Source organism: Ammospiza caudacuta, chromosome 5 (assembly GCF_027887145.1).
Source record: "Ammospiza caudacuta isolate bAmmCau1 chromosome 5, bAmmCau1.pri, whole genome shotgun sequence".
NCBI classification, from domain to species: Eukaryota; Metazoa; Chordata; class Aves; order Passeriformes; family Passerellidae; genus Ammospiza; species Ammospiza caudacuta.
Window position 1 is genome coordinate 38,984,273 of NC_080597.1, and position 13,423 is coordinate 38,997,695.

Consider the following 13,423-nt stretch of genomic DNA (forward strand, 5'->3'; position numbering starts at 1 on the left):
CACTTGCAATCTTTGCCTTTAGCTGTGCTGAAGTGCAAGGCACAAACTCAGAGAGGGAAGGTTTAGATTAGAGGATATGAGGATAGTCAAACACTAGAAGAAGTTGCCCAGAAATGGGGATCCTCCATCCCTGGAAGTGTTCAAGTCTAGGGTGGATGGGGTTTTAAGCAACCTGTTTTACTGAAAGATGACCCTCACCAGGGCAAGGGAGTGGAACTAGATTATTTTTAATGTGTTTTACAACACAAAATCATCGCATGATTCTATGAATTATCCCATGCAAAACTTAGATGTGCTACTCTGGCAGCCCTTGGGCCCATTCAGAGTCGTGCTGGACCTTTCCATATTGCATTGCACTGTGCTGCATAGAAATAATTCTCTGGCCCATGTAGCAGCAGTTCTTGAGGGAAGACAAAGGGTCATAAAAGTCAGGAGAGTAACAGATCATATTCATTATCTCATCTAACTTCCTGAATACCAGCACCATTGTATTTTCTTCAGACGTTAGATCAAAGCAAGCCATTTACAAAGACCTCTGATTTTTGTTAAGATTTCAGGCAATCACAAGTGATTAATCCCTATATTACCCTAATAGCTAGAACAGCACAGCTTACTCAAGATTGTGTTTGTTAAACTTCCAGTCATGGGATCACCTTATGTCATAAGACTATAAATTTAAAGACTAAATCCCTCCAACATTATGCCTCTTCCTACATACAGTGATTCATTCCCTTCTTATCTCTTTTCTTTCATAAACTTTGTTTAAAGTCCTTCAACCTCATGTCAAAACTGATTTTCTATCTTAAAAGACAAACATCACATCTGGGTACAATATTCCAGTCAGTTGCTCCATTGATGCTACATACAGAAGAAAGATAATTTCCCTATTTGTGTTTGCCATTCTTCATTTATATGTTCGAATATTGCGTTGTCCTTTTGGTGACATCCCAGAAAGAACTTACACTGAGTGAGAAGAACATCCCTACCGAAAACAATCTCCAGTCCTGAAGAAACCATTGCATTCTTCATTGCTTGCTTGCAGCAGCATTAAAACATATTGCTTTTTAAAATCTAGCAATTGAATCCAGCTATTCAGATAATTCTTACTAGTAATTCAGACAGTTTACTACAGAGCCATCAAATCATTTATGTTTAAAAGGATCTGAAAAATATCCAGTCTGACCTCTTGCTTAAAGCCTAGTGTCACAGTAACAACAGGTTGTCCAAGTTCTTTCTCTGGACAGCTTCTTCCATGGTTTACTCACTTTCAGGCATTTTTTTTTTTTTTATTTTATATAATAAAATCTGTATTATCTAAAAGCATAGCCATGGAGGACTTCATGACCACATTTTAGGTATTTGAAAAAAAACCAACTAAGCTTTGTTTAAAAATTTAACCACAAAAAGTATACATGCACCTAACTAGCAACAACCTTGTTCACTGGGAGCTGATCAATGACTAGCTGTTATAGAAGTGTTAGTTTACAGTCCACATAGCAGATATAAAATCTGTTAATTCAGTCTAATTTCACTGAGTCAGTAAACAGCATGGGATATTGAACTAAAAGCTGCAACACAGCCCAAGGAAACAAGAAGACTGAGAGTCAGACGAGCTGTTTCTGTCAAAAAAAGATTTACCTTCTAAGATGGCAAGCTGGCTGGTACTTTCTTTGACTGCTAACTTTAGCTATCAGTGCCCTCCATTGCTCCTGGGAGTTAGCAAAGCAAGAGCTACTGCCTCATTCACCTCCTTTCTCCAGTTGCTAAATTCAGCTGTACAACTTCTGCAATTTTCTGCAAAAGTTCAGCTGCCTAAAGTATTCCCCATCTAGGTCTTTAACATTCTTGGGAACTAACCATAGTTTAAATTCAGCAAATGCTGCTTTACATCCTCCTTGAGTGCACTTCTATTCAAGTCTCTTATCTAAGTGCCAATGAGTCCTTGAAGCACACAAAATCTGACCAGCAGCAGAGAAAAGATAAACCCAGAAGGACCTTATTGCTTTCCACAGGGACTCTGCTCTTGGCATTAATGCTACATATTTATTGGTAGACATGTTATTGTTATGACAGCATTTTGCTTCAAAATGTCTGTTCCCAAGATAGCACTCAAAGAAAGCAAATCTGAGGGTTATGAAGTCCTATATGGAAAGCAACTTGGTTTCCATATTTACTTAGCTAATTTACTTGCCATCTTGCTCATAATTTTATTTGAACACACTTCTACATCTTTAATAAAAGGTTTTTTTAATGTCATAACTGTTTGAGTGCTGTCACATTGGGTTGTTATAGCTCCAAATGTTTATTTCTTCTCCATTTGGGACTATGAATCTAATATACAGTAATGTGACTACTTAAGAGGAGCTATTACACTTTATGTCAACCCAGCTGCAATGTAAGTACATAAAATTTGCATAATAACAATCCTGATGTTAATTTTGATTTTAAAAACTGTTCACCAGGAACTACTTCTCAACTTTTGGTATTTAACTGAAACATCTTCTTGCCAAGATAACCAAATATGCTAATGTTTATTGTTAATTAGATGAATTTGTGCTGAATTCAGTTTATCAGAAGTGGGTAGTTTATATATACATTAAACTCCTCTAATTTTAAAACAGCAAAATGTATTTTTGATCTGCTCAGAAAACTTTAAGTGGCAGTTTTTCCACATCTTCCCTAATTCTCTATACTAGTGCTTAAATACCCTTGTAGTAGAAAGCTTTTATTTATGCGCAACTTTGAACTGCTGCACTTTCAAGTTCTCTGTGGTATGTGAAAACATAGCGGGTAAGGAGAAGAATGCTACCTTTCCCTTTATCCCAGCATTCCAAACAAGCCTAAAGGTGCACAGACACTACACAGGGAAATAGTTAAAAAGCACACCATTCTTCACTCCATCATTTATTTCTCTACACTATCATCCACCAAAGAGAAGGCAGCAGAAACTCAGTAGCTAACTCTACCACCCTGTGACACCTTTCTCGCATGGCAGCTGACCACATTCCTTTCCCTTCTTATGGACAAGGGTAGGAAAACCAGAAGGCTGCCGACAAACCTCAGAACTCCAGTGAAATTCCACCTTGGTGGATGGTCTTTATCAGGGGCCTCCATGTTCACACGAGCTGCATGCAGCTGACCTACAGGAGGCGGCCGCCACGTGTCAGTGTCCAACCCCTGGCGCTGGAGAGCCGGTGTGTATGCGGGATTGCTGAACCATGGCCGGCCGCACACAGCACGTAGAAAAGAGGCATGGTTGGACTGATGAGGCCGCCGCCTTGGTCCATCCAAAAGGGTGGCTACATGCTATGTCCCTTAATCCAGAGCCCTGCACAACGGCAGAAACAGCCTCTCCCGGCTCCGCTCCGGATCTCCCTTCCCCGCAGGCAGCCTTGGGAGCAGGGCCTCACCCAGGCACATCGCTCCCCCTGCCGCTGCCGGGCCCGGCCCGGCCCACCGCCCCCAGCCCAGGCGAGGCCGAGCCGCTGGATCCGGCCCCGCCGGTCCTCCCCGCCCCGCGGCGCTGCGGAGCTCCCGCCCTCGCCCCTCTCTCTTCCTCCGCCGGCAGCTGCGGCGTTCCCGGGGCGGCGGGACCGGCAGCGATCCGCCCCCCGCGCACGGCCCGAGCTGCTGCGATCTCCGCGGTCCCCAGTCTTTGCCCGAGGCGAGCGCGGTGAGGCGGGGGCCGCTCGCCAGGCCCAGCTCCCCAGCGCAGCAGCGATGCCTGCAGCCCGCGCTGGGCCGCGCCGGGCCGCCCTGCGCCCGCAGCATCGCGGCGGCCCGTGTGCGATGAGCCGCCCACCCTTGGGCACCTTCTCCGCCCCGCTCGCCTCCTCCTCCCACGGAGCCACCCTCCTCCTCCGCCCCCTCTCCCTGCCAGCCTCCTCCCCGCCCTTCCCCGCACTCCACGCCGGTGCCGGAGCCGCGCGTCACTCGGGCTCCAGCCCCGCGGCAGACATGGCGACACTGACAGCGGTCCAGCCGCTCACGCTGGACAGAGGTAAGCGCGGCTGCCGCCGCTCCCCGGCCGCGCCTCCCCGGCCGCCCTGCCCGGGGGCCACTGCGGCAAGCGCCGGCTCTGCCCCCGCAGCTCCAGCGCGGCAGCGCTCCGGCTCCCCAGTGCCCGCGGCCGGCGGTGGCGGCGGGCAGCGGGGACGCGCCTCCCCACGGGGCTCAGGTGGGCTGTGGGAGAAGGTCTGACACGGAGGAGATAAAACTTTGTGCGGGCAGGGGCCGGCATGGGGCAGGCATCCCGCCGCCGGCAGTGCGGCGGTGCCGCAAGCGCAGGACGCGGCTCCGCGGTCGGCGCTCCGCTCCGGAGGCGCTCCTCGGTGCCGCTCCGCCGCCGCCGCCGCCTTGCCGGGCTCCCCCGTGGGCGCTCCCCGCCGAGGCTCCGCGCCGAGGCCGCGCGTCGCCGCCCCCGCAGGTGGCTCGGCGGGGGATGCTCGGTGGCGGGGCAGCGCCGCTCCGGCTGCGGGTCGGGAGCCGGAGCCTCTCGACGAGAGCGGCGTTTGCCGGCAAAATGCGGCTTTTTGGGGGCTTGCGCGGGGGTGTGCGGGGAAGGGATCCGTGACTGCAACTTGTCCGTTCGCTGCAGAAGAGCGGTTCTGCGTATTTCCGTAGACAGGTGCTCGGTCCGGCAGGGCGAGCGTGGTGTTCGGGTAGCCCTGAGGCTGTGTCAGCAGTAACCTTATACAGGTAGCGTAAGAGGGTGCTGAAATCTTGAAGTTTACACTTAAAGTTTTGCCTTGAGGCTGTAAAAATTGAACCTCGTTCCCTTGTAGTGCAGTTGTTCCCATAACAAGGCTCACCAGAAACCTCATTCGATTTCTGTGGGTTACAAGGGAGAGCAACTTTGCTCCTACCGTTCCCAGTACGGCGTTCTGAATTGCCGAGGTGTCCTCCTTCCTCACTTGCATCCAGAGGCTCCAAGAGGCTCCCAGTCCCTATGAGTCTTGTACTCTTGAAAGAATATTTGAGGCCAGTGCCTTGCTGTTTTAAATGTTAGGGTTTTTTTCCAAAGGATTAAGATGGATTGTTGAAGTAAGATGGAGTTGTTTTTTTTCTGTGAATCCTATGCAAATGAATCCTATGCAGACTCAGTTTCAGAATTGTAAAGGACAGATAGGTATCTTTACTAGAACCCGATTGAGAGCAAAACAGCCCACAAAGTATTCCAAATACAGTTTGCTGGGCTTAGATTCCAGCGTTAGTAGAAAGGGAGAAGCTAAAGTTATTTACTGAAATAGCAAAGTGTTAGCCTGCACTTTAAATTAAACTGCTCAGAAATCCACTGTGTAATCTACAGTTTCACCCTAATACTGTTTTCAGTAAGCAGGACAAATCTACTTTCTGGCAAAGGGTTGAACAGATGGCAATCCATTAGCAAACCTGACTTTTCAAAGGAAATATTACCATTTCAGAATTATACATCCCTTTTTGCAAAACTATGCTTTAAAAATTCCACAATACACAAAAATGCAAATTAGTCCTAATTTAAATATAAGCATCTGTTGTCTGTGTCCAGGATATGCCTAACCCTTTGGCAAGCGTGGCAGTGTTACAGTCTTCCTGGTTGTCAGCCACAGCTGGCATTAGCGTGAGTGAGATAAAACATCTCAGAATGATAGGATGTGATGTGCAAAACAAAAACACAGGCAAGAGGAAATAGATTTAAATAGTGTGCCTGGCCTGCTGAAGGCCATTTCGTCAGAGGGATACACTTCATCACTTGTAACATGCTGCTGCATCAACTGTAGAGGATGGGCTGAAGCAACTCCAGAGGCAACTAGACCACACCAGTGCTTCCAGATATTTCCTCTGTAGTCTTCCTTTCACAGTCATGAGAGAGGGGAAGTTCTGCATGGTAAGATTTTCTAGATTCCTGTTACTTTGGTTAAAGCAGATGAGCCATGTTTACTGTCACTATGCCTTGCACTTCTCTGCTGTGATCTAAGCATAGCCCTTAAAAGTCTTGTACCCTCATATCCGTTTCACCATGTCCCACAGGGAGCGCAGCACAGCAAGAAAATAGGGAGCGTTTCAGGAGAGGTGGTATTGTTAGTCTTGTTCTTCTGAGGGAATTGCTGCTTGATCTCTGTCCAGGAAGTGTTCTGCATTGCCCCTTGCTATGGGTCACTGACACTGGTAAAACACCATAAGGATATGTATGTTAGAAATGTGAATTACACTCTGACGTGGTCTCCACCTGGACAAAATATATTGACTGTATTCTAGTACATAGATGGGAGCTTTCTTAAAGCCTGATGTAAATGGCATTGGAAACCTGTATGGTAAAATGAATTACCATTTAAAGGTGAAGGGCATGGTGTGTGTGAATGATTGAAAGCCAATTATATTCTGGAAGATTACTTCAGTCCAAAGCACAGGAATTAATTTCCTTAATTCCTATCATCATGTGCCTTTCTACCTGCACAAATGTGTGCAAGTTCCATTAGGGCTCTTTAATATGTAGAACAAGTTCACAAAATAATGGAAATTTTAATCACTGACAATTTAATCTCTAAGGCCTGACCTTTGCGTGGTGCTCTGCTGGGAGGAGGGGAAGAAGTCAGCAACTGTTTCAGGAGGGAAACCTAGGGCATTGTAGTGAGGAGGTACCACTTAGGGGAAAGTGGCCTCAGCATCTGGGAGTTTTGGGAGAGGAAAGTGCCTGCTGGGTGTCTTCCAACAGCCAAGTGAGTCATCTCTTGGAGAAAGTGCTCCCTTCCTACCTTTATTGCAAATGTCTTACACCCTGAATCAATAGCACCCCAGCAGTAATCTCCAGTGTCCACGAGAGCTAACTGGTGGAATTTTCCAGGCAAATTCAAAGCTCAAACCTTCAAGGTGTAGGGAGCTATACCTTGTTTCAGGTTGAGACAAAGTTACAGCAATGTCTTCAATAAAATGACAAGTAAAAGAAAGCAAACTTGGGATTTTTCTTTTTATTTTATGTTCAAGGTTATGGATTTTTTAAAAAACCCTCCTCTCAGTGTTCTTTGTCTTCCAGAGAGCCATTGCTTCACCCTACCCCATGACCAACAGTAGCTGCCTTTCCCTTTATTATCCAGAGCCCCAGGTCTCCCTTGCATGCTGCCTTCTTTTGCCTTGTTCTTCTCAAAGCCCTGGTGCAGTTAACACCATTGCTCTGTGCCTTGTCCTTAATCTTAATCCATTTTCACTGTTCAGCAACCCAATTTCCTGCCCTAACCCTGGGTTCTGCTGTCCAGTGACTCTCAGCACCTCACCAGCCTGACATTGTCTCAAATACTGCACACAGATCCAGCAGCAATGTTCTGCTTGTCTCCAAGTGGGGGAGTGTCATCTTCCCCAGCCACTTTAGCCTCCTCATGGTTATAGGAAGACCTCCTGTGAGTTCCTGCATGCTGCAGGTACATCTTCTAAGCAATGAGGAATTAAAGCAAGCTTGTTGTGGGTGGGATCACTTAGACTGTTTTAGCACAGCCTTATGAAAGCATTTTCTAGAAGTACCATTGCCCTCTTGGAAATATGTTAGAAGGGAATAGATTTCTGTGCTTCCCTTGGCACACATTTAAGGAGTGGTCATAAGGAAGCCTGCAAATGGAAGGAGACCTCTTTCTAGCTATGCATTATAGATGTTCCTCTCTATCTGAACTTTTTTGACTAAATGTCTGACATATTTTTCATAAACCTTAATTCAAATTTTGCTTGTATTCTTCCTTACAAGATGAAAATCTGCTTCAAAATATAACTGACCAGACTGCTCAGTTTTTCTCAAACTGCTGCAAAATCGCAGTCCCAGTTCCTCTGAACAGGCTCATGAAAATGGCAGTTTTAAAAGGGTGCATTCTTGTTTTTGAAAATACACAACTAGCCTATACAAAGACCACCTCCTGATCAAGAACAAGGAAATATCTTTTCATATGAAGGGAGACGTTCAACTGCCTTTTTTAAATAATCCATATCCTACTATGTTTTTCCCTAAATAGTTACTATTCATGTCACTGATGGTTTCACTTCTTAATGTGACTGAGGGTAAAAGAAGAAATTTGAATAGACTGAATATACAGTACTGCTACCTTAATCCCTGTGAAGTTTCATAGCAGGTCATAGCTATTGGCTCTTGATTAGCAAATTTCTCTTGATTTCAAATACATCCTTGGAAATGGAAAGATTTCTTGTTGTTTGGCTGTAATGCATAACTGAGTTCTGTTTCTTTTTACAAATTCAAGCAAATACTTTTCCAGTGGAGTGGGTGTCCCAAAACTTCCTGAAAATCTGTTACAAAGCACCATGTTCAGCGACAAGAAATAAGAATATGAATGAGCTTGGAATTGTCATCAGCTGTTAGACAAATTTCAGATATGGTAGTAGGTGGCACCTGGCCATTAATGTACATAGATGCTTGCTAGAGTACTCCTCCTTCCTTTCTCATCTCTTCTTGTCATTTTCTTCTCCTCACTACATACTCATAGCCTACATAATTGGGGATTTCTTCCCCATCTGTGCCCATATACAACAGAAATTGCATCGAACATAAGTGGCATCAGGCTGTGCATATATTATTATAATGTATATTATCTTGGAAAAAAGATAAAACATACTCATCGGGAAGAGAAAATCAGATTCATCAAGTGTAAAATACAGTCCTTGACAGGGGAGCAGCATAAAGCCAGATCTCCTTTGCACAGGGTGAAGCCCTGTGGAGCAGTGCTAAGTGATGTGCTGTTCCCTGCCTGCCTGTCTGTCATGGGGATGTCTTCTCTTGCTCGTCAGCCTAGCATGCTAAAACTGAAAAATCCTTCTGCAAGTGCCACACACTTCAAGTCTAACATTTCTCCTCTTGATGTGCCAACCGAGGACATTTAAATAACCAAATTCATTCTTCCAAGAAAAAAAAATGTCTATTGTTTATAGGGACAGAAAAAAAAAGTGACAACTCTAGTTTCAGGCTAAAATGCTTAGTTTTTTTACATCGTTACCATTTATTTGATTTTTTTAAATGCATTTTTCTGAAAGGATGGATTAAGTTAAGTGGATTGAGACAGTGGTTTGTGGGTGTTGACTGGGACACCTTATGAGAATCTGTACAGTTAAAGCATTGGAAGTTAGGTGTGTAGTTCAGCTGTGCCACCTGGAGCTCTAGAGCTGGAGTGGAAGCAAATACCCTCTGTTATGTCATGGAAACAAATACATGTCACCTCTGATGGTCACAAGTGGTTTAAAGTGTAATACACGTGTGCAAGCTTAAATGTCTCTGCAGAGTCCTCACCTGAAGAGGTGCTAGGACACATAGGAGCTCTTTGCAAGATGGGATATGCCTGAGGCACTGGGCATACACAGGAGCACATCTTTTAGGATGGACTTCCCCTTGTAGGTACAACCTTGTCCTTCATCCCAGAGTGATGCACAGTGACATGGAAATTGGGAGCTGCACCTGTATGCAGAGAGGTGGAAACATCTGCTGCAGAACTCATGGCAGCTTTTAACATTGTCACCTTTGTGAATTGCAGAGGGGGGAAACCCCCTAAATTGTCCGTCATGTTTCCTTCAGAAACACCTAACTGATAAGAAGGCAGAACCTGCAGAAGATGGATGTGCTGTCAGGACAGGTTTGTGAGGCACCTTCAAAACCGATGGCACTGCAGGGACCTTGAATTCTTCCTGCTCTCCCCAGATAAAAATGTTCTTTAGACATGGTAGCACTGAATGAATCATTTTAGTCCATCTGAATTTATCCTCCATAGAGAAAAATGGTACGGTGGACTCGTGTGTATCCTGCTTTTGACCCCTCTAAGAGCACCTGCTATGACAAGAACCTGCAGAATTCACCATTTGCAACAGGCTGCAAGAGTATTAGTGATGAGAAGGCATGAGGGATACTATTTTGTGTGTTGTAAATGTATACTCTCTATTTACAGATAATGTTGGAAAAGAGAATTTATTTTCTAGATAACATCCCTGTGCTAGGTCATACACACTAATGTCTGAGAGACGTTTTTATAACTTCAGAAAAATGTATTAATCTTTTGATGTAATTGTAAATAAACAATTTTCTTAATTCTTTCTTATTGCTTGAGTTGGACTTCTCTGATGATGTTACCAAAAAGAAAGCTTTTGAAAAATGCAATGGGTGAAGTCATCACCTTTTTGCAGAGGATTATTTGTCCTTTGAGTTTGCTGTTTCAGGACATGTACATCCCCATTTCTCCTTAACATAGATGACCCTCATGCAAGTGCAAAATATATAAGTACAAGTTTTTGTCTGACCTGTGTTATTTGGATACAAAATACTGTTCTTGAAGTTAATGCAATAGAATTTGGAATATGAATTAAGTAAAATTATTAATTCCGGTTACTCGTTAGAAGCACAAATAATGAGAAGGCAGGATTGAAGAGCAGACCAAGCTAGGTCAGATAGTGTTTTGAAGCACATAGCTCTAAATTTGTTATAAAAACAATTATAAACAAACAAAATACTTGTTCTACATTATGCATTTTTGACATTTTAAAAAGTACTATTTACTAATGTGCTATGAATTACATAAACAAAAATAAAAATAAATCATAAAAATGTTAATTATACACGTGTGTAAATCCAGGCATTTTCAAAGTTAATCTTAGTCAGTTTAATCTGCTTTTGTGACATTTGCTGAGGAGTCAGCCTCTGAACGAGAAACTTTGAACTGTTAATTCTCTATTCAGATAAGAAGATTTGATTGATAATTTTTACACATACACACATTTACATATAATAAAAATGTTTTCTTGAGTGTATAAACAACAAGCTTGGATCTTAGAGATATTAAATAAAGAGGGAGATGTGTGTATATATTTGAGAACTTGTTTTACCAGGGTCCAAAAGGGAGTGGTTAACTAAACCTCAAATTTCTCAAATGGAACTTAGCTAAGATACCAGGAAATGCACACAGCTTCTCATGATGTGTTGTTACCCTACTGCTACTTTACTAATAATTATAAGAAAAAAGAGATTAAAAAAATCTTGATTACAAAAAAAGAGATTAAAAAAATCTTTATTAGAATACCATATCTCAAGAAGAGCTCAGAGGATGATTGTTCTTTATTTTTTAAAAGATGGAACAATGAAGTATCCATGAATACACAGAGCATCAAAGCATTGATTTTGTTTCTGTTCACATGGGAATAATTGTAGAAGAAAGAGTTTTGCTGAAAATAGGCTCTTAATTTATTTCTCCTGAGCCAAAGTTACATTTTACTAGTTCTTTTTGATAAAAGCCCATGTTTAATCACTAATCCTTCACATCCACTAACTCTTTAATTTTTCTATTTCAAGCATGTCTTCTGAAAAAGTAAATCTCCTAGACCTTAAGGAATCAATTCCTCTACAATCAGCGGAGCATTAGGGAAGAATGTACTTGAAACAGATTAGGTGGATAACTCTGGCCATCAGCAGCAATCCTAGCCCTCAGAAATGGGTATATCATCATCTCTTCACTTTTCAATTGACTTGGCAACTGTGTTTTTGTGAGACAGTACTTACCGAATCAGCACAGTAGCAAAAAGATAATATAGCCGTTCTTTGTTACACAGAGACAGACCAGAGAAACTTGAGAGGGTGTGGTGGCTTTCAAATCTATGAAGCAGTCATTGGAAAAATAGGTGGTTGTGTGTCTGATCTCCTCTGTAGCCTGACAGTCTTGTAACGTGATAGTACTAGCTATGGAGTTCCTAGATATCACCTTCTGCATCCTACTGTAGAATTACATGTGCCCCTCATATCTTGGGTAGATACCTTGGAAAATCAAGCTGCAACCTGAGAGGAGTTCTAGTACTCCTGTTTCATTCTTGGGATCATTCAACATGTAGGACACCAAGCAACAGAACTGCAAAGGTGACAGTGAGCTCTCTGTTTCACATGGGTTTTCTGTTTCAAGGCTTTGTTTGTAAATTGCTGCAGCAATTCAACAATCACAGCTTTCTTCGAAGATCATATTTGTTTCAAAGTTGAAAGCTAACAGGGATCAGTTTGTTAAAATCTGCCAGCAGTGAATCTGTACTGCCTCATTTTGCAGGGGTTTATTAACAAAGGATTTTATTTATATCACTTTCTTTTTGCTGTTAACAGTTTTCACCTACACACTTAGAAAGAATTGTTTTTTTTTCCTTTCCTGAGAAATGACTAGGATGTAACTGAGTACCAGAGAGATTCAATCTGCAAAAAGCAGTATCATTAAATCCACTAAAATTTAAGACAGAATATTAACTCTCTTCTCATTACCTAAACCTACAAATAAAGTGTTAAACATGTATGTAATTATTGTGTTGCATCCATTGTTTTGCACAAATTATGTATTTTCATTGTTGTCTCATTAGACTCTCATACCATGTAGAAAAAGAGAAGATAAAATTCTGATTCTAGACTTCAAGTGACAATTTGTATTGTCACTATGTACACTTGCCAGTAGCCCACAGCCATCTTTCTCATCTTTCTGGTAATCACATGAAGAGATTTAAGGCTAAGATTAGCTGGAGAGGTAAGAACTGAGGGGAGGCAGCGGGAGACTCTAGTAATGACATAAGAGCAGGGAAAAAGTGAGAGTTACTGCTTTGGCTCGAGCACAGTGCCTGTTGTGAAGGAGAATTAGCATCCCTAGGTTAACCCTACCTCCCTTTGTGAGACACCTGTTGGGTCCTTTTTTTTCCCCTCTTTCTGTCTCTTCCCTGCCAACAGAAATCTCTGTGATGCTGACCAAAAATACACAGTGGAAATAGCAGTGTGGGAAAGGCATGAGGTTGCCCATATGCCAATAGGTTTTTTTCTTGATGCTCACACAGTTTGTATAAATACTTTATTTTGCTTAGGCAGGAGACGAAGAGAATGGATTTTAGATAAGAGGAAAGTATCTTCTTTTTTCCTTCTGTTTTTCTTTGTTCAGGCTAGCTTATTCATTGTAATAATTTCTGGTTTCTGCTTCTAGCCTAGTCAAATTTTCAATTCCTTCACTGATTTGAACTTTTTTCCTCTATATACTTCAGGTTTAAAACACTAAAGTAAATATTATGTTCAAGTCCTCAGGTTATGTTAATGTATCAACCCTTTATTTTCTTCTAATCTGGGATCAGAACCTCTGAAGTGTTTACATTTGCTATTCCAGCCAAGTGTCCAGGGTGCTTTTGTATAGTGTTCAAAGGAGCTTCATGCCAGCATTCTGAGTGGTGTCTACCGATGCAGAACTGATCCTACAAGATCAAGTGATGTGATCAAAAGAAGAAGAGAGGCTGGTGAAGTTATCAAGGCATCACTTTACCTGATGTTTATTGCTACAGAAGGCAGCAGACAGTTTCCTTGCTTTCTCGTAGTTCAGCTTGTATGAACTTAATGAATTTAGGCTGGGTGTATTCACCATACTGACTTTCTCAGCAAGTTACATTTTTCCTTCAAAGGATTTTTTTTTTT

General features: G+C 42.8%; 1 protein-coding gene across 2 annotated transcripts in view; it reads left to right on the forward strand.

Moving 5' to 3' along the window:
• The first annotated feature begins 3,680 nt into the window (after positions 1–3,680).
• Positions 3,681–13,423, forward strand: part of LIN7A (lin-7 homolog A, crumbs cell polarity complex component) — a 46,502-nt gene continuing 36,759 nt past the window's right edge. The window contains exon 1 of one of the 2 annotated variants that reach the window (XM_058805496.1): positions 3,681–4,000. In XM_058805496.1, the coding sequence (XP_058661479.1) occupies positions 3,721–4,000 (280 nt within the window). In that variant the 5' untranslated portion in view covers positions 3,681–3,720. The remainder of the gene's footprint in view (positions 4,001–13,423) is intronic. The other variant, XM_058805497.1, reaches the window with a different exon arrangement.